The 19977-nt window shown below is 47.7% G+C and overlaps 1 protein-coding gene across 13 annotated transcripts in view; it reads right to left on the bottom strand.

The window, feature by feature from the left end:
• The window catches only part of ATP2B2 (ATPase plasma membrane Ca2+ transporting 2), a 359406-nt gene that overhangs the window by 51478 nt on the left and 287951 nt on the right, over positions 1 to 19977 (bottom strand). For 8 of the 13 annotated variants that reach the window (XM_016121355.2, XM_016121360.2, XM_016121357.2 and 5 more), the window contains 7 exons: positions 17840 to 17965; positions 16241 to 16273; positions 15047 to 15106; positions 9958 to 9999; positions 8991 to 9149; positions 5828 to 6042; positions 2138 to 2380 (listed from right to left, as the gene is read on the bottom strand). In XM_016121355.2, coding sequence (XP_015976841.1) covers positions 2138 to 2380; positions 5828 to 6042; positions 8991 to 9149; positions 9958 to 9999; positions 15047 to 15106; positions 16241 to 16273; positions 17840 to 17965 — 878 coding nt within the window. The remainder of the gene's footprint in view (positions 1 to 2137; positions 2381 to 5827; positions 6043 to 8990; positions 9150 to 9957; positions 10000 to 15046; positions 15107 to 16240; positions 16274 to 17839; positions 17966 to 19977) is intronic. The other 5 variants (XM_016121361.2, XM_016121362.2, XM_036218865.1 and 2 more) reach the window with 2 other exon arrangements.

Here is a 19977-nt window from a genome sequence, read left to right on the forward strand (position 1 = left end):
TGGCCCTGTACAAATGCTAGAGACTTCCAAATCAAGTGGACTAGGAAGAGAAGTAGTTGACGTCAAAGCAGACTGGTTCTTCCCTAGATGTCGGATCAAGACTTCCTATTTTAACTAAGTATGAAGCCCTCTCTTCTTCTCTTTCCTTTATTTTGGCATTGACCTGGAAAGATAATGTCATAGTCCATTATCTCCAAGACCACTGCTAAGGGGGATAACCTCTAATATTTAGAACAACTTTTTATTCCAGGGAAGGAGATTTACTTCCAGAATGTGCCAAAAACCTAACTGACTCCTGGCTTGAACGAGTACGTGAATGAATCCATTAACAATGCCGCCTCAGTGAAAGTGGTTTGTGCCCCGACAGGATTTATCTGTCTGTGATGGTTATGACTTTCCTTGGGCCTATGATACCTAGATGGCTGGTGCACAGCTGGGCAATGCCTCTTTGGTTACTAACTGAGCCCCAACTGTTTACAAACAAAACTGAGACATCTCATTGGTCAATTCCCCTGAATTTATATTGTTGAGTTAGGAAGGACCTACCAGGAGGTGTTCATGGCTGAGGATTTACTTCCTTTGGATGGGCTCTACTTCCCTGGTTAGGAGTAACTGTAAATGAGGCTATGATTGAAAAACCTCTCCTTAACTCTTAAAGACTTTGCAGAATTCACTGCCAAGATAATAGCTGCCCATGAAAAATCCTTAGACTCTCTTGCCAAAGTTGTTCCTGATAATAGTATTCTTGGTGATCTTTTAGCTGAACAGGAAGGTGTCTATGCTGTGGCCAACACCACTTATTGTACCTTAATTAACACTTTTGGGGAAGTTGAAATTCAGTTACATAAGATCACTGAGCAAGCCACTTGGCTTAAAAAGGTGATGGCTTTGGTAGGGTCTTCCTTTGAGTTATCCGATTCTGACTGGTTTGGGTCTTGGGGACCATGGCTCTGAAGTGCAAGCTAGATGTTGGGAATTATCCTGTATATAAAAGTCATAGTAATCTCCCTGGCACACTGTATTCTCTCAAAAGCTTTAAGTGTATGTTTGCAGCCACTAACTACCAAGCAAATAATCTCCCTAAGAGTGGAACAACAGAGAAGGAGTGAAAAGAATGACTAATTTCAAAATTGTGAACCTGAAGCTGTGGCCTGAGACTATCACAGAGATTCAGAAAAAAAGTCATGCCCTCTGAGTCACACACAGGATCAGTAAAAGCTGTGAGAAATACAGAGAGGTCGCTGAGCGTGGTGCCAATGTTTTACTGTTTGATCACATCTCTCAGGTAAGCTGAGAGTCTGATAAAAGGGGAAATTGTTAGAAAAGAGATAACAGGCCCAAAATGGAGTCACTTGTACTAAGCCCACATCACCAAACGAAGACTTAATACCTAATCTAACTGTAGTTTCAGCCTTACCCAGTCAATCTGGAATTTCCTGGTCAGCACTTGTGAGAGAATCCATCCGACGGTCCCCTTCCATCCTCCACAGGTAGTTACCTAAGCCTGAAACAATCCACTTTTCTCCCCTTCTGCCTAAAAAGCCTTCCATTTTGTACAGCTCTTTGGAGTTCCTTCCTACTTGCTAAGATGGGATGCTGCCTAATTCATAAATCATTCAATAAAACCAAAGATCTTTAAATTTTACTGAGCAGAATGTGTTATTTAATACCAGACAAGCCTGAAGGGGCTGGGACCACACAGAGCAGAGGTGTGCCATCCCAGCAGAGGCCGTTCTAATCGACCTACAGTACTGCCAAGATCAACAGAGCACCACTGAGACCAGCCTCAATGCTGACTCATAAAAGTCTGAGCTAAGTACACTTTTGTTTTTAGCCACTAAGTTTTGGAGTAGTTTGTTATGTAGCAAAAGCTAACTGATAATAAAAAGTTTGTTTGTTTTTTTTTTTTTTGGTAGGGGGTGAGCAATGACAGGATTTAAAAACGCGATTAATAATAAATTTTTTTGGGGGGGTCATACAAATATCATAGCTAAGTCAAAGAGAAACAAGCCACTATCTGGCCACCCCAAAATACATGAGCAGGATTTAAAAATGATAACTACGTTGCTCCGCCTGCTCCGTGCTTCTGCATCCACCCACAGATGTCGCTCTCTCTAGCGCAGCCTGCACCACTTACCAGAATCTTGGTGGTGTAGGCGCTGTTGATGGCGATGGCATTGACCAGCAGCTCCATGGTCTTGACATTGATGGAGCTTGGGTCAGGGATCTCCTTGTAGTGGACATCACCAACGTAGGCCTGTACCACAGTCATACGATTGGTGGTCAGTGTGCCCGTCTTGTCTGAGCAGATGGCTGTGGCATTGCCCATGGTCTCACAGGCATCCAGATGGCGTACCAGGTTGTTGTCCTTCATCATTTTCTGGGAGGAAGGGCAGGTGAGAAGGTGACTGTGAGGAGAGGAAGCTGAGGGGTCGGGGTGCCCAGGGCACTGGGTGAACACAACATAAATGGGGCAGGGTTGTCACAGTCCACCTCTTTGCTTCTGCACAGGCAAAGGATCGTGGTCACTACAGCCTCTGACATCTGGGCTCCCTTTGTGTATGCAGACCTCCTTCTCTTTTATTAGTTGGATAATTTAAAAGATTTGACTAATTGACTCTGTTAATTTGGATTACAGAAGTAATCTAAATTTTGTATGGATAAAAGAGGGAAAAGGATAAGGTTGAGTCTTCCCTGATTACTTCAAGTATTTTTTGTTATACCCTAACATAAATAACTATTCCTTATTTGATTATGAATTTTCTCAAATGTACCATCATTCACAGGTGCCTGATTTTCACTGTCACTTTGGTTTCACCAAAAGTAATACACTTAGGAGATGCATATGTTTATAGACATAAAATAATATCTAGAAAAATATAAATATATTAGTATCATTATCTTTAGGTGGTAGAATTTTAGGAGACTTTAATTGTTTTCTTTTAAAAAAAATCTATAGATTCTGTTTTTTCTACGATACATATTATAACTTGCATGATAAAAATCACAAATTTCTTTGAGATGTAGGCATACAAAAAAAGAAAAACAAAGCAGCTTTAATGCTGCCACTCAGAACTGATACATCTTACACATCAACGCCCTTTCTTTTAAATTAATAACAAAAATGGAATCCTACTATACAAATTATTATTAATTTTCTAATGTATACACCTCCCTTTCTCCCTTCCCAGCTTTATACTTCCAGCTTCTTCCAGGTTCTCAAGCAAGTAATGCAAATAAAGGAATTCTCTAGGAACTACCACTCTTCACACGGGCCCTCCTGTCACAGTGACCCTCTATGGCAAGAAGGGACAAGCAAAATTGCTAAAGTTGCTGAACCCGATGTAGTTCTAGTCTGCACTTGGGAATTTGATTTTCTTTTATCCTTGTTCTTCATTACAACTCTTTTTAAGAAGGGTAAAAAATGAGTGCCATTAGAATACTTTTAATAGCAGTTCATGTTACTAAAAATGGAGTATCCGTAGGATTATGTGCTATTGTAGTTTCTCTTATTGTAACCTGTGATAATAGTAACAATGTACATTGAATGGATGATCAACAGCTATTTGAATTTGCAATCACTTTATAACACAATGTGTTATAAGAAGGTTCAGCTCTTATTTTTTATTTTGTCTGATGTTATAAGAATCCTGTGAAGCCTGGGAGGATTCTCGTAATGCATTTTGGCAACTGAAGACACCAAAGTAAAGTGACTTGACCAGGCACACATACCTAGCGAGGGTTAGAGTGGGATTTGAAGTCAGCTCTGTTTAACCTCACCGCTTGGATCATTCCAGCAGGCCTCTGCCCATTTATACTCTCTGACAAAGGTTCATTTATTGGGCTTAAGAAGGCCTAGGCTTGTGCTGTCCAATACGGTAGTCACTTTGACCACTGAGTACTGGCAATGTGGTTGGGCTGATGTGAAACGTGCTGTAAATGTAAAAGACACATGGGATATTGAAGACTTATGAAAAAAATGTAAAATCTCTCACTAGTAATTTTTAAATTGATTACATGTTGGCTGGATAATAATTTGGACATATTGGGTTAAGTAAATTATATTAGGATTGCTTTTGCCTGTTTCTTCTTCTTTTTTTTTAATGTGGTTACTAGGAAATTTAAAATCATGCACGCAGCTCATGTTATAGCTCTATCAGACAGCTCTGCTCTAAGTGGTCATCTCTGTTCTTCTGATGGTGACTTTCGGGGGTAGGTCCAGGCTCAGAGAGGGGAGAGTGTGCCTCTTCTGGGATGGGGTGCTGTACTAAGTTTATCAAGTAACTGTATAAGTAACACTATCGAAGAAGGCCAAAGGCACCAGGTGCCAGAGATATAAACTGTAGAAGGTGTGGAGGCCTAAAATCATCTATATGTGATTCCCCCAAACCAACTCTGTACAACTTCCAAAGGGATTCCAAGCTCAGGTGAGTGGCTGAGAGGGTCCTGACTTACGGCTGTGTGACAGTCTCTATGTCCAGGCCCCCAGCCCCCAAGTAGCTCGTGTTGTGACTTGTTTGGGCTTTGGTTTGTGGGATGGAGTTTCTTCAAGAACCCTAAAAACCAAGGAGACGATAAGGGCCGTATTCTTTACACAGAGCTGCCACTTTCTGGCACCTGCCTAGAGATCTCTTTTCTGTATGAAATTACATCAGTGAGCCCAGCCCAAATTCCAGCTTGGAAACTGATGCTCGACGCGCCCTCCGGTGGCTCTGCCAATGTCTCAGAGCGAATGCCTTATTTATAAACATGCCCAGGCCTCCACCCTCGCAAGCACATCCTGGCACCAGGACCCTGGGAAACAGAAGTGCAGCCCTCCCTCTGAAGTGTGAAAACCACAGGGCCAAGGGAAGAGAATGACCCAGTGTGTGAGGACCTGGGGGTGAGCCAGGCTTGAAGTGGCCCCAAGAGGGCCAATGTGCAGTACCTACAGGGATACCAGCCCATTCGGCCCAGCCTTAGGGCTTTGTAGAGGGCCACGGGCCTGGGAGGTGGGGGGGGGGGGGGCTCTACCATCAGCACAGTATTTAAGAAGGCTCCCCAGACCCAAGCTTCCACAGTTGGCATGCATGGGCCCATTTGACCTTCAGTGAACTTTTTTTAAAACTTCATATTCTCTCAGCCCAACTCCTGAGAGGAGTGGACTTTCATAAAATTGGATGTCTTTTTTTTTTTTTTGTTATAGGTTTCTTTCTTTTAAACTTTAGAAAACAACCTCTGAGATTAGTAGTCGTACAAGTACTATGGCTACTATGAGGCCTGCGCCGATGATGGCCAGACTTCTGTCCACATTTAATGGGAAACGATAGGTTTGGACTTGCACAGTGATGTCTGCATTTCATTTTTTTAAAAGTTGAGTTGATTGTCGATGTTTAAACATCAGGAGTTTATTTAAGTCAAGATTTCTGACTTCTCCCGAAAAATGTAAAGGTAGGGCAACACTGGGCCTGTATCCCTGCAAGGTGACACTTGGCTGGGCTGAACAATGTCTGTCCCTCTAGGTAGGGTGTGGCTCTCCAATTTTCCCATAACCCGCTGGACTCCCTGAAGGCATGTGAGTTTTGGGTTCCTGCATACATCTTCTCTCTGGCTTCCAATGTGTCCACTCCTTTCTTTTTCTTCTTCTTCTTTTTTTTTTTTTTAATATTTACTTTTTTTTTTTTATGGTGACTTTGGTTAATGAAATCCAGTAAGTTTCAAGAGTACGATTCCCTTCTTAACTCTTCTCCCAATGCCAGCCCCGGCCCCACTGGCCACTCCACAGACCTCCCAGGAGGCAGCCTGTCTCAGCTGCATCAGCTGGCTGGTCTGGTTCTCCCCTTCTCACCTTCACTGAGTAGGCCAGCGAGATGGTGACAGCCAGGGGGAGCCCCTCGGGCACAGCAACCACCAGCACTGTCACGCCAATGATGAAGAACTTGACAAAGTACTGCACGTAGACGGGCGTGCACTCAGGTAGCCATGGCTTCTTGTTGACCACGAAGGTGTCCACGGTGAAGTAGAGCACCAGGATGATCACTGTGATGGCTGACATCACCAGGCCTGCAACACGGGGTGGGAGGAGACTTGCTCAGGGGCTTTCTGAGGGCGGAGGGACCTGGGAAGTGAGATGTGGACCAAACCCTTGGCCAAAAGGGCTCTGGGGTCAGGTGACCCTAGCTCACATCCCAACTCTGCCACTTCCTAGCTTTGTGGCTTGGGGCAAGTCCTTGATCCTCAGAGCCTCAGTTCCTCCTCTGTGGAGGGGATACATATTTATTTCACATGGTTTTGTGAGGATCGAATGCAATTATTGAATGTAAAGTGCCTAGCACAGTGCCTGGCACACAAGTGCTCAAAAAATGTGTGCTGGGTGATCGTGTGAATAAATAAGAGCTGCTTACATAGTGCTCTCACACAATAATGTTGTGCAGTTGGTACCATCTACTTATTCATTCATTCAGGCAGTAGAGACCGAGCAGTAAAGAGGGCAGCGACCCTGCCCTTGGAAAGCTGAGATTCTAGAGATGGAGGCAGATGGGAAACAAACACCAACAAGATAATTTGGATGTGGATAACGCTGTGAAGAAAAACTCCAGATGACGTGCTACAAAGGGACATGAGTTGAAGATAAGAAACAAACCTAAATGTCCATTGACAGATGAGCGGTTAAAGGGAATGTGGTATACACATACAATGGAATATTATTTAACCTTGAAGAAGAAAGAAATCCTGCCATTTGTGACAACACAGATGGACTTAGAGGACGTTATGCTAAGCGAAATAAGGCACACAGAGAAAAACTTATATGAGGAATCTAAAATAGGCAAATTCATAGAAGCAGAGAATAGAAGGGTGATTGCCAGGGGCTTTGGGGAGTGAAGGAAGGAGTTGTTTTCTAGTTTTAGTTATGCAAAATGAATAACTAGAGATCTGCTGTACAACATGGTGCCTACAAGAAAAAATATGGTATTGTACACTTCAGAATTGATTAAGAGGATGTATCTCCTGTTAAGTGTTTTTACCCAAAAAATAAAAACCAAAAGAACACAGGAAATTTTTGGAAGTGATGGATATGTTTAGTATCTTGGTCGTGGTGATGGTGTCATGGGTTTATGTATATATTAAAACTCATCAAGTGGTACACATTAAATGTGTGCAACTTTATTTTATTTTATTTTTGCATATATCTCAATAAAGCTAAAATAAAATAAAAGGAAAAAGCAGAATGTGCAGGTAGGGAGAGGCTACTGAAGCTAGGGTAGCCAAGGAAGACTTCCTGGAAGAGGTATATGAGCAGACAAAGGAACGGTGAGAAGGAGCAGCCAGGTGATGACCTGTGGGAAGAGAGTTCCTGGCAAGGGACCATTTTTTGAATGAGGAAACTGAGTCTCAGTGAGGAAATGTGAGTTGCCCAAGGCTACAGGCCAGGGAGGAACTGCAGAGTTAGCAAAAACAGGTGGCTACCTGCTGGGGTTCCCCTGGGATTTCTCTTGCCTGTTCCATGTGCCCACCCTCATGTGCCAGGTGCCTCTGAGACTGTGCACACCTGTATTCTCTGCCAGAGGAAGACTGAACTTGGGTGACTGGAGTCTCCTTGTCAGGAAGTGCCTAGGAGTGCACCCGACCCCAACTGGATGGCCAATATCCAATGGTTGATGCAAGGGTCCAAAAGCCCAGCTCCCCCGCTATAAGGTGGGACAGACCCTGCAGAAGTTCTCTGCTCCAGAGCGCCCCGTGGAGCAGGTGGAGACTGCGATTTCTCTCAAAACCTCAGCTGTATCCGGCTTCTTCCACCCTGTTGTGTCCCTTACCCTTTACAGGTCTCACCTGAGAAGAACCCATCCCCAAACCCCACCTTCACCCATTTCCAGTTCTGCTTTCAGGGAATCCAGCCCCAGAGAGAAGTAGAAGTGGGATGTGAACCCAGAAGTGCTTGACTCTGAACTCTGCTTGGCAGGGCCAAGGAAGTGGAGGATGATGAGTGAGGACTTTGAAAACCATGGGCTGTTCTCCTTGCCTCGTTCTGTGCCCCTCAGTGCCATGTTTCCTGGAGGAAATCCCTGTGCCCATCGCTCCCCACCCCCCACCTCCAGCTGTGGAGCCTCAGAGTCTGCTCTCTCCCTGTCTGACAGTAGCAGGGGCGGGAAGCCAAGCTCCCAGCAGCCGGGAACCGTCACCAGGACCCCGAGTTTAAATATAGACAGTCAAGCCTGTAATTTGCCTCCCCTCTCCACAGTGCGGTGCCTATAATTAGAGCCGGGAGACAGCCATGGAGGAGCAAGAAGCCAGGTGGGGAGGCCTTGGCATTTGCCACGTCCTTACCCAGGAGGGGAGGCCAAGGCCACGTCAGACACGCAAGGCTCACTTTGCAGCTGGGCTCAGCTTCCTGGGCCAGAGGGGCTGTCACCAGCCTTCACCTGTAGCCACCAACTCAGTTGGGAAGCCCAGCTTGTTGTGTTGAGGATCTTAGCGCTGTCCTCAACCTCTTCAATCTTTCCTCTGCACTGCAGCTGAGAGCCCAAGGGCTTCTCTGTCCTCCCCTCCTCAAACCTCTTACATGGTTCCCACTGTTCTCAGGATAAAGCTTTTGCTGCAGACTCAAGTCCTGCCCACCAAGGGCTAAGTACTCTATATGCATAATCTCTTTTAATCCTCATAGCAACCTGTGAAGAAGGGGCGACTGGGTAACCCGATTTCACAGATCAGTAGGTGAAGACTCAGTACTAGGTGAAGTTACCTGCCCAAGTTCTCACGGCCGTAGCTGGACAAGAAAGCAGGCAGTGTGTCCCCCACAATCCAGGTTTACTCTTCTGCTTCTAAGTGCTGAGTACCTACTGTATAAAGACTCAAACTGGTTGCTGTGGTTGAGAAAGATGGGTCTCAGGGACCATTTCATGCAAGCCCCCATTTTACAGATGAGGCAACTGAGATCTAGTTAGGGGCAGGGCCCTCTCTGGGGTCCTACTGTATGTCCCCACTTGCACCATCTGCGGTGACTGCACACTCACCTGCCTTGCCAATTTGCACAGCCAGCTTGGTGAGCTTGCCCTGGAGCACCGACTTCTCTTTCTTGTGCATGTTGGCCTTCTTCTTGTCATCAGCGTCACCGCCCTCGGCACTCTTGAGGGGCTGCATCTCCATAGCGGCTGCCCCATCCTGCTGTTTCGCTGCAGGTGGCAGAGCATCCATGTGCACACACATACAGACACACACGCAGAAACGCACACACACAGGTCAGCCTACAGGGTGGGGATGTTGGCACCCACCCTGCCTGCCCAGGGAGTATGTTGAGGCCCCAATCCCCTGCCTGGGCCTCCACATGGCCAGCACAGAAGGCCCATGATAGAAGGGGCGGTTTGCCTCTTCCAGCTGGAGACCCTGGTTCCAAGGCCACTGGCCGTCTTGGGCCTGGAATCCAGGATACAGCAGGAAGTGACATGGCTCCAGTGTGGATTCCCAGCAGGAGTGGGCCGGGGTCCACTCTGGGCCTTCCCCAAATGGCCCCCTTGACTTTTCCCACATTCAGACAGGACACATAGGCTCGGGCTTTACCCGTTGGTCTTTGGGCCATGTTGTTGAGATATTAAGTAGTCACCAGACAGTAAGGACAAAAAGGGGGCTTATAAGGTAAAAGAGAGTGTCCTCATTCATGGGTACCAAGCCCCTTCCTCCTTCAGAGCAGGACTAACAGATGGACCTGGTGCCCTACCCCTTATTTCCCAAGGATGTCAAAGAACCAGCTTCAAGTCTTCAGTTAAAGGGCAGCATAGCTCAAAGGCTGGGGAGAAGCTGGCTTGCAAGTCATTCTCATCAGGTGATGTCTCCATTTGGCCTGGTACCGCCTGAATCATAGCTACATCCCCCAAAGACGTCAGGCACCCATAGGTGTGGCTGCGTCTGCCTCTGGCATGGCCCTCAGAACCGGTGGGGAAGGGCTGCAGGGACCATAGGAGCCGGTTAATACAAAGGGGTTACCTTTGCTCTGGCTGGCGTCCACAGTGCCATCCTGCATTTTACCTACACGACAAAGAATTTTAACAGACAACAGAGAACAGACAACAAACATCGGTCATCACAAAGACACAACAGGGCCACGGACATTCATGTCACAGACGGAGGAAGGGCCAAGCTGACTCCATCCCTCCTCCATATGGGGATGCTGGGGATACCCCAGAGACAAGAGTAAACCTGGCCCCCACGTTGGCTGCAGGGTCTCTCTTGATTCTCTGGGGGTTTAGAGAGTGTGTTTCTGTGGGAATTATTTTGTCCCTGAGCATCTTACAGATTAAACAACAGCCTTTGAGGGTAAAAGGAACCAGAGTTAGCAGGCAGAGGGCAGAGGACTGGGAGTTCTCAGGTCTCCAATGAGTAATTTTGTTGGTGTATTTTGTGGGCTGAGAAGAGGCAAAAGGAAAGAGAGAGAGAGAGAGAGAGAGAGAGAGAGAGAGAGAGAGAGAGAGAGAATTCTAGGGGGGGAGAAGTTTGGTAAATGTGTTTCTTAGTTTCTGGCTCCAAGAGAAACACTACTACTTTCTTCTTTTCCCTCTGAAAGAGTGTGAAGTCGTAGCATGGACAACTCTCTGCCCAGCCCCACTGAGAGTGACCCATGCAAAGGGTGGGCAGGGCCTTCCCAGTGGTGGGCTCTGAGGTACTCCGATTGTATCCAGGGGGCTTGGTAGGAGTGCCCTGGGTGCCAGGGAAAGCAGGCAATCTCCCCTCCATCTGCGTGTGTGCTCTTCATTCTGCAGTTGACCAGCGCAGGCCATAGTAGACAGGAAAGGTTGGGTCGGTAGGCTCCCATGGGTGCCCCCTCTCCTGGCTCTGCATACCAGGGCCTTGTGTTGCCTCCTGCTGGAGAAAGGGCTCAGTCTGGGGCTCCCCACCCCTTAATCAGGGCTGCCTGGGAGACCCTCTTCACAGCCAGAGGTTTGTGGGCTGTGTCGGCAGGGTGGGAGGGACTGGCGGCTTCTACCTGGTGGCTGAGACATCTGCCTTCACCTGTTGGCACTGTGGAAAGGGACACCCTTCTATCCTCTTAGGCTGTCCACTGAGCTCACCCAGAACCCTGCCCATGGGCCTTTCCCCTTCTGGAGGAGTCAGAGGAAGTCGGCCACACCTGGACATTTGCTGCAAAGGGGATTCTCTCACTGCTCACGTTCCAGAAGAACCCACTATGTGCCAGGCACATACAAGATCTCCTTGACATCATCTAGTCCTTAACACATACCTGCAAGGGCACTCCTGTATTAAATCCATTTACAGATGAGAAATTGAGGCTGGGAGAAGGAGACAGTCTGCCTGGGTCTCAGTGAGTAACTGAAAAGCTGGCCCCAAATTGCATGAATGTTTCTGCTCAACCCCTCTGAGCCCACGGGAGGGGCGTTGAGGTGGCACTTGGGGGACTGAGCTCCTGAAGCCCCTATGTTGACATCAACTAGCTGTGTGGTGTTACCTCTCCCAGCCTCAGCTCCCACCTCTACAGAATGGGGATGCAATGCTCACCTCCCAGAACACCTAAAATTTGCCTAAGTAGTAACCACTTGCCCATTTAGCCTTTTGCAAGTGTCACCTCCCATCGGTCTTCCCGACACTCTGCAAGATGGGTGGGAGGGCTTCTCTCACTCTTTTTACAGGTGAGGAAACTGGGGCCAAGGAAGGTTCGGAGGCGCCCTCACATGGAGCACCCTGACATTAACACTGTGGCTACATTATTAGTTCTATAAACACTGTCGTCATCGTCGCCACGCCCATGTTACAGGTGACTTCGAGCGAGCGAGGCAGTGGCTTTCCTGGATCCCAACCCCACACCCTCTCTCCAAGGAAAGGAAAATGCTGTGCTCTTCCCACTTCCTCTCCCGGCAGAGGCTCAGTGACCCACCTGGGGTTTAAAGAGAAAGGCCCCTGTTGCTTTACTGTAAAATTCTCTCTATTGGATTAAGAAACAAAATAGAAAGAGGCCTTTTAGAGCAAACAGGAATGGATTACGATTATTTTTATTTTTAAAAATAATTTTACTAACTGGGCTAAATGGCACCAGAGGACTCCATTTGAATAGTTGCTTTTAGATGGCATAAAGGGGCTTTTATTTGCATTGCATATTATCAGAGGCAATAGCCCCTGTGTGTTCCCAATAACCAAGCTAGCAATTTCCTCTTTTATTTCCATAGTGAACTCGCAGCCAGAAAAATAATCACGAATGCGCATGTTTGAGGAAGGGAGTGGTGTTCTGGGGTGCTCCGGTGCAGATGGCCTGATTTTTCAGAAGCGAGAGATTTTTGAGGGGCTCTCCTCAGTTAAACTGCTGCTTGCCCGGCCCTGGAACTATGGTGGGTCAGCCAGCTCTGGCCCCAAGTGGGATCTGGAGGATGGGCTATGTTTCAGGGCAGCTAGGATGGAGGATGGGACCTAAGATGCGGAACAGGGGTAGAGATTCAGAGGCCCCTCTGCATCAGACACCAGATGTAGCTTTGCTCAATGGGTCTGTTCACTTTATGCCCTGCCAGGGACATGAGTGTGAAAAGCATGGATGTGGAGGATTCACGGAGAGGTGACCTGATAAATGAGCTCGGAGGAGAAAGACCACTAACTAACGGGACCGGGAGATGTCACTTGTCTTCCCTGCTTCTCCATTTCTTCCTCCATGAAATGTAACAATTTCAACCAAAGCGATGCTTATGAAAAGCACTACAAAGTGCCCTGTAAATTTCTAGAGTTAAGAGGTATATATTATTAATTTGATTATAAGCGATATATTAAATAGTGATATATTAATAACTGAAAGAAATAATAAAATAACAATGGCAATTTTAAGGCCTCTAAGATTAATAGAACCCCCCCCCCCTTTCAATTGGGACAGGCCTTGGGGGAGTAAAGGCAGGAGGAATACTGTCACTTAGTTTGTTTTCTATCTTCAAGTCATCCCGACTTGGCTCAGAGGAAGAAGGGGGAAAGGAACAGTTAACTCTCTCACTTGCCACGCTTTAGACCAGCGTCTCTCAACCTTTAATGCACTGTGCCTGAAGCCTGGAGACCTTGTCAGAAGGCAGATTTTCATTCAGTAGGTCTGGGGTGGGGCCTCAGAACTTGCATTTTGAACAAGCTCCTAGGAGATGCCCAGGTTTCTGGTCCTCTGATCATAATTTGGGCAATGGCTTAGAGCACCATTTCCTAAAGTATATTATGGGGGCATACCAATCCCACAAGATTTATTCAGGAAAGGTCCTGTAGCCAAATCAGCCAGGGAAGTCCTACATAACTCTAACTCTCCACTACACACCAGCATATTCAAGGCTCTGAGAAGTCCTGCAACGAGGAAGAAACCATTTCTATCCAGTGGTTCTTAAACATCTTTGATCACAGGATCTTTTTCTTAGGGGGAAGACCTCTTAATATCCTTGTGAAGTTTACAAGACACACTCCATTGGGAAATTCTGGATCAGGAAGAGGAACATGCACTTTAGAGCCAGCCAGGGCCAGGTTCAAATCTCAGCTCTTCTACTTTCTAGCTCTGTGACCTTGGGCTAGTGTCTTGATCTCCCTGAGCCTCAGTTTCCTCATCTTGAAAGTGGGGATAATAAATTCTGTATAATAGGGTTGTCATGAGGATTAAATGAGATGGCAAGCATGAATGCTTGCAAAATTTCTAGGTAGTCAAGTAACGATGGTTCCGCACCTTTCCTGCAGTTCTTCTTGGGATACTTGGAGTTTTCTGCTATAATTTGGAAGTGAAGGTGCCTTTTTTTGGGGGACTGCCAACCCAGATGCAGGCTCACTGCCCTGGGGTTAACAGAATGCCACATCCTGTTTCCTTCTCCCCCGGGCTGTGGGTTTGCCTATATCGTTTCTGTCATCCTTTGCCACCCATCCCTGACGCATGACACCTCCCACACCCCAAGCTGTCTCCCTTTCTCCTCCTGTGCCTGAAATAGATCCACACCCAAATTAGCCCTTCTTAGCAAGGCGCTGCTTGCAGAAGTGTCTTGCCCAGCCTCTGACATCTACAAGGTGCTTCCATCTTTGGTCACTTTGAATCCAGGTGGCTCAGCCAGAGGTCTGGGGCAGGGGAGGAGAGGATGAGGTGGGACAAGATCTCCACATTTTCCATGAGTAGTGACGGGTAAAGGATATAACGGATGAGAAACCCATAGCCCAGTGCCTGGTATGCAGTGACTTTGGGGCAATGGCTTCATGACCGAGCCCTATCAGCTCTTGGCAGTTCAGAAGCAGCCTGGGTGACTATCATGTTACTTAATTTGGGGACAGGGGACATAGCTGAGTAATAGAAGCCTTGTTGCTCTGAAGATGGGAGGGTATAGAAATAAGAAATCTTTTAAAAGCTTAGAGGCAAGTGAATGGAACTTCTTCCTGCCTGTGTGTGAGGAGGTAAGATGCAGACCCCAGGTACGGTGGCAGTCCCCACCCCCCCCGGGGGGCCAATCAGAATGCAGAGACCCAGGACAAATGCTCCAGCACAGGCAACAGCAAGAAACACCAGTCCACATCTGAGGGACAGAACAAGGCCCAAGCCCAAGCGAATCCCCTGCCCACTTGCTCCGTGAAAAAGAAGAGGAAGAAATGTTTAACAGTGGGTCAGCCATGCTATGGGGTGGGGCCAAAGAGCTGAACCCAGCCTGGGTCCTTCTGCCATGAGGCAATTTTAGAGTTGGAGACTGGAGCCTTCACTGGGAATCCAGAGGCCAGCTTCAGCCCAGGTCCTGACCCCAGACCTTCTTCCCAAAGCCGGAGCCAGGAATGTGCTTAGGAGAGGGCCACACAGGTGGGACGCTGCTTCTCGGGGCCAAATTTGAAGCCAAGGTCATGTCCCTCTTCGGAGCTCCACTGGGGGTCAAAGGCCCCATTTTGGCACTGCAAGTGGGCGTGGAGCTGATTCCCGGCAGTGGCTTCTCTCTTAAGCACCTGCCCCATGAGAGAGGACGACTGTTGCAGAGCTGCCCGTGCACATCCAAGATCTGTGCGGTCCAGAACAGAGAGAGGCCAGCCCGAAGTTGGGGGTGGGGGAGATGCCCATCCACCGGAGACCGAGAGCTCACCGTGGGAGACGTACCATTGACTAGGCTGGCATTTGCACTATCTGCAGCATTTGAACCTGCCGCACCATCGGCCGCTGCGGGGGTGGGAGGGATGAAAATGCAGTGTGTCACAATGGAGAAAAGCAACAATGCAGAACAGCAACAACAATAAAGACATGAACCAACCTGTGGCAAATAACATGACTATATTCTTAAAAGAAAATCTCCACCGGAAATTGAGAAACTCAAATTTGAGGGTGGGGGTGAAATGTTCTCATAGAGATGCCACAGAGGTCGGGGGAGAAAACTCAGACATGGAGGGTCTTTGAAATAAAACATGGAGGATGAGCAAGGTGCTTAGGCGGGATGGCACTGTTCTGTGGTGAGGTCTGGACTGATGTACCCTGTTGCCCCAACCAATCAGGTGGGGACCTGTCTGAGAGGGTTCTATGAGGAGAGAGAGTCTGACTGCCCATCGGGGCCAGAGAGGCCCATGGCCAGGAGTCAATTCAAAATATTCAACGATGAACCTCTCCAGTGTGGCACCAGCTATTCCGAATGAGTGTTGCTGTGACCGCCATGGTGTAGGCGGTGACTTAGTGAGATTCATGCCCTCGACTCAGGCCACTGCCCATGGCCACCTACTCTTCCCTGACCGGCACTCAAAATGCCTTGTTAATTCTCATGTGAGATGCCTCATCATTTAAAAGGTGACATTAAGCATGTCACATTCTGTGCATAAGACAGAAAAGGTATTAGTGAGTTTTCCTTAATTTAGAACTTAAAAATAATACGAGATGGTCAAATTCACCCTTGCCCTATCTGGGGTAGGGGTATGAGTTCTGTGGGGAGGAGAGGGAAGAGACGCTGCTGGGCGAGGTGGAAGCCAGCCAGGCTCCGTGAGGGGCGCGAGGGGGCGCAGGGCTGTGGGGTCCCACGGTAACAGCCCCTGCATGCACGTGTGTGGTGGGGTTGGGCGCTGTGTGGAGATGGTGTTGGTGCCACTGGCGTTGGGGACAGGGTGACGCACTGAAAGGGCAAGTAGGCAGAGTGGGGTGTGGCTTGTCCTGTGGGGCTAGCATTACCCAGGGCACAGCTGAGGAGCTGGTGGGGCAGAGCCCCTGCTGTCAGGGAGACTCCCCCAGCTGTGTGCTGGCATCTAGGGCTCAGGTTCAGTGGTTTAAGGCTGCTGCTATTTCTAAAAGCTCCTGAGGGGTGTCTTACTGTACCTGGTAGCTGAAGGCCATCCCCCTTCTTCACACCTGTGTGATGATTTTTGAGATATATTAATGAAGGAGAAGCACACACAGTCTCATCTGTGCACACGCACGCGCACACACGCACACACATACACACACATCTGGCCAGCCCGGGGTCATCCTGAAAGGGGGACCCACAGTTGGCAGCTTTAAGCAATATCCCTGATGGAGGAGATGGGATGGAACTCTGGCTGCGCTGCTCACAGGGGCCTAATAGGCAGGGCTGTCCCCCATCTTCCTCTGCCACGTCACCTCCACATCCCACCTCTTCTCTCTACACCGATGCTCTTTTCTTGTTGGGATGCAGGTAACTATTAGGTGAGAGACCCCTGATCTGTGCTTCAGGGCAGGTAAAGCCTGTCTTCCTATTGGCATTTTCAACAATACAGGTCTGAACTATGGGAGCTTCTGCTCATCTGGGTCACAGCGAGGTCAAGAAAATGGGCAAAGACTGCCACAACCTGCCTAACTGCCCATATCTGCCCAACTGCCTGCACCCTGGGGCCACAGCTGGCCACAGCTTCTATTGTGTGAACACTGTCCTGACATGCTCTGGGCCTCTTGGCCAGGACTTTGTCCTCAGTTTCAACCTCAGCTCTCCCCTTGCTCTCCAGATTTGGACATCACACCTCAGCTCCATTGTTCCTGATGGTGTGGCAGTCATAATCTTAGGGGAACCCTACTAGGAAATGGGTTTCACCCTCAGGAACGAGTAACCTTTGATTGTGATGCAGGCTCTGTGCCTGGTTGACCTCTGAGAGCTGGAAGGAGCAGAGATGCCCCTAAAACTCAAGGAGGGGCCGTCTTCCATCTCATCTCCTTTCCCTGGACTCCAGAGGTCTGGAGCTTGGGAAAGGAGGCAAGACAAAGGCTGAAGATATGAGAGCAGGCTGTCCTGAGACCAAGTGTGAGTGTTGGATAAGAAGCCAGCGATGTAGCGGCCAGTGGTCTTGGCCTCTTGTGTTTTTTGAGCACCCCTCCTCTGCTCTGAGAGGCACATATAGCCCAGGCTGCCAGCCTACTGCACTGAGAGGGGCCAGGGAATAAGGAGTCTTATTTACAGGGGGGAGAAGGAGCCAGAACCCAGGTGAGGTGGCACTGGAGACTAGTTCACAGCAGTTGGCTTGGAGCCACCTTCCCCGGAGTGTCCTCTGCCCACATCTGGGGAGAATCTATGATGGGCAGGTTTGCTGCTCTCAGTGGAGTTGAGAACAGCGAAGGAAAATGCCTGGATGGAGATATCTACTTGATATCAGGGGAGATGATGGGACTAGGTCATGCTTGAGGCTGGAGACTCAACAAATGCTCAGCACCCTTGGCCTGGCCCAGGGGGAAGGAGGGGCCTCTGTGACATGACTGGACAAGACAGAGACTGGGACAAGACCCTGGGGATGAAACAGACAGAGTCCTTCAGGCCTGAGCAACACCTTGAGGATGCAGGAGGTGGCTTTTGGCACAGGGTGTGAACATAAAAGGCACTCAATAACTATTTTGTTGAGTGAATAATTCAACAACAAAAAAAGTGGCCTTAAGAGCTCCTCTCCTCATCCGTGAAGGGATCGGGCTTACCTTTCTTGTCTTTCTTCTCTTCCTCTTCGCCACCGGCCCCCAGCAGGGTAAAGATAATGCCAGTCTGAGAGTTCACACCCACAGCCGTCACCACCATCCGTCCAGAGCCCTCCATCACATGGGTTCCTAGGGAAGGGGACAGAAGCCAAGTTACCATTGCAAGACCCAAGCCCTTTCCCCAAAGGAGTGGAAGGAACTCAGTCCCAGTCAGCTTCTGGATGTTTGTCTGCTGAGGTCCTAGGGCACCGCTTATGTTTAAGGTTTAAACTATGAACCTTTTAGAATGATGTCACCTCTGGGCAGCACTGTGATGCGCCTGAAGCTCAAATACTCAGTTCTCAGGCCCCCAGACAGCTCGGGCCTGCCACGTAAGACCCTCTCCTGGAGACAGGCTTCTTTCTCTCTTTCCCTTCTCCTTCCCCACCCTCTCTTTTTCTTATTGATCAGTCTAGAATCAGATCTCATTTTGCTTAATTCTATAACCAGGCAAAGAAATGCTAACTAAGCTCTTTACAAGACTGCTTAAAATGGGGTCCGCCCTCTCCCAAAGATCTAGGGAAAGAATCCAGGGTTCTGTGAACTTGGGTGAGAGAACAGTGATATCTTTATTTTCACAAACATCTAATAGAAATTTAGCATTTCTCCTCATTGTGAACATAGGCAACAAACCCCAGGAGTGTTAGTGGTGCCCTGATGCCATTACACGTTACTAGAATCACAGGATTTTTTTTTTTTTCATATCACTTGACAGCTGTTGTAGGTAGATATCATGACACTCTTATTTTACAACTAAGGCAGTTATTAAACTGACTACCGATCTTGTTATTCAGTGTGTTAATAAAAAAGCACATACGTTACTATACCACACATTCATTTTTTATTACTTTGACTATTTGAATCTCTTTGGTTTCCTTTGTGATCCAATGTATTTTATTTTATGCATCTTAAAGTGTTATTCCAAACAGGGGTGGCACATGATGATACCGGACTTACTTAAGAGTCCATGGTACAGGAAAAGTTAAGAACCCCTTTCCCAGAATTTCAGATTTTTCAAACTGGGTTCTAAAGGACTCTGGAATTTTTTAGGGGGCAGCAGGAACAGCTGTGGGAGCGAGAGAGGCCTTTAGTTACAGTGCCTCAACTTTTATTTATCTTTGGAGTTTCTGTGTCAGCTTTTGTTTGACTAGAGGGTCTTTTTGCTACTGCAGGGAAGTTCCCTCCACTGTACAGGTCGGGGAACAACTTGTCTAAGACCACTCAGGGAGTTTGTGGCAGAGGGAGAATAAAATGCAAAGGTAAACCCACAGAAATGCCAACTAAGCATTTTGTGGTATATCCCTACAATGGAATATTATTCAGCCTTAAAATAAAAGGGAGTTCTGACACATACTGCCACATGCATAAGCCTAGAGGACTCTAAGTGAAATAAGCCAGTCGCAAAAAAGACAAATACTGTTTGATTCTGTTTACATGAGGTCCCTAGCACAGTCAGATTCAGAGATGAAAGTAGGATGCTGCTTGCCAGAGGCTAGAGGGAGGAGTAAACGGGAAGTTAGTGTTAAATGGGTAGAGCTTCAGTTTTACAAGATGAAAAAAGTTCTAGAGGCGAATGGTGGTGATGTTTGCACAACAGTATGAATGTGCTTACTGTCATGGAACTGTACACTTAAAAATGGTTAAAATGGTCAATTTTTTATTATGTATATTTTACCATGATAAAAATAATTGGAAAAATAATATGAAAAAAGAAAAAAAAAAAAAAAAAGAGAAACCTGCTGAAGCTGTGGCCTCACTGATGACCCCAGGGAGGGTAGTTGGGACCCAGTGCAGGAAATAGACAGCAGCTATGACGGCCCAGTTCTGACAGCAAATGACCAATGGCACTTTACCTACAGGCTAGTGTTGGAGATGCATGGCCACTGTGTCCTGCCTAGAGGATTTCACAGAACAGATGGGTCACTCACAAAAAGAGAGTTGGCACATATGGCTGACTGGGTCTGAGTGCTGTCACCTGCAGAAGGCTTAGAGCACACCTGGAGAGAATCAGGTCCTTGCCTGGAGCAGCGTCTCAGGCCATCCTTAAGCTGCATGGTAGTAATTATACCGGGATTACTATACAGGCTTTGAAGGGCCTGATG

The sequence above is a fragment of the Rousettus aegyptiacus genome, unplaced genomic scaffold (assembly GCF_014176215.1).
Source record: "Rousettus aegyptiacus isolate mRouAeg1 unplaced genomic scaffold, mRouAeg1.p scaffold_m13_p_4, whole genome shotgun sequence".
In the NCBI taxonomy this organism is placed as follows: Eukaryota; Metazoa; Chordata; class Mammalia; order Chiroptera; family Pteropodidae; genus Rousettus; species Rousettus aegyptiacus.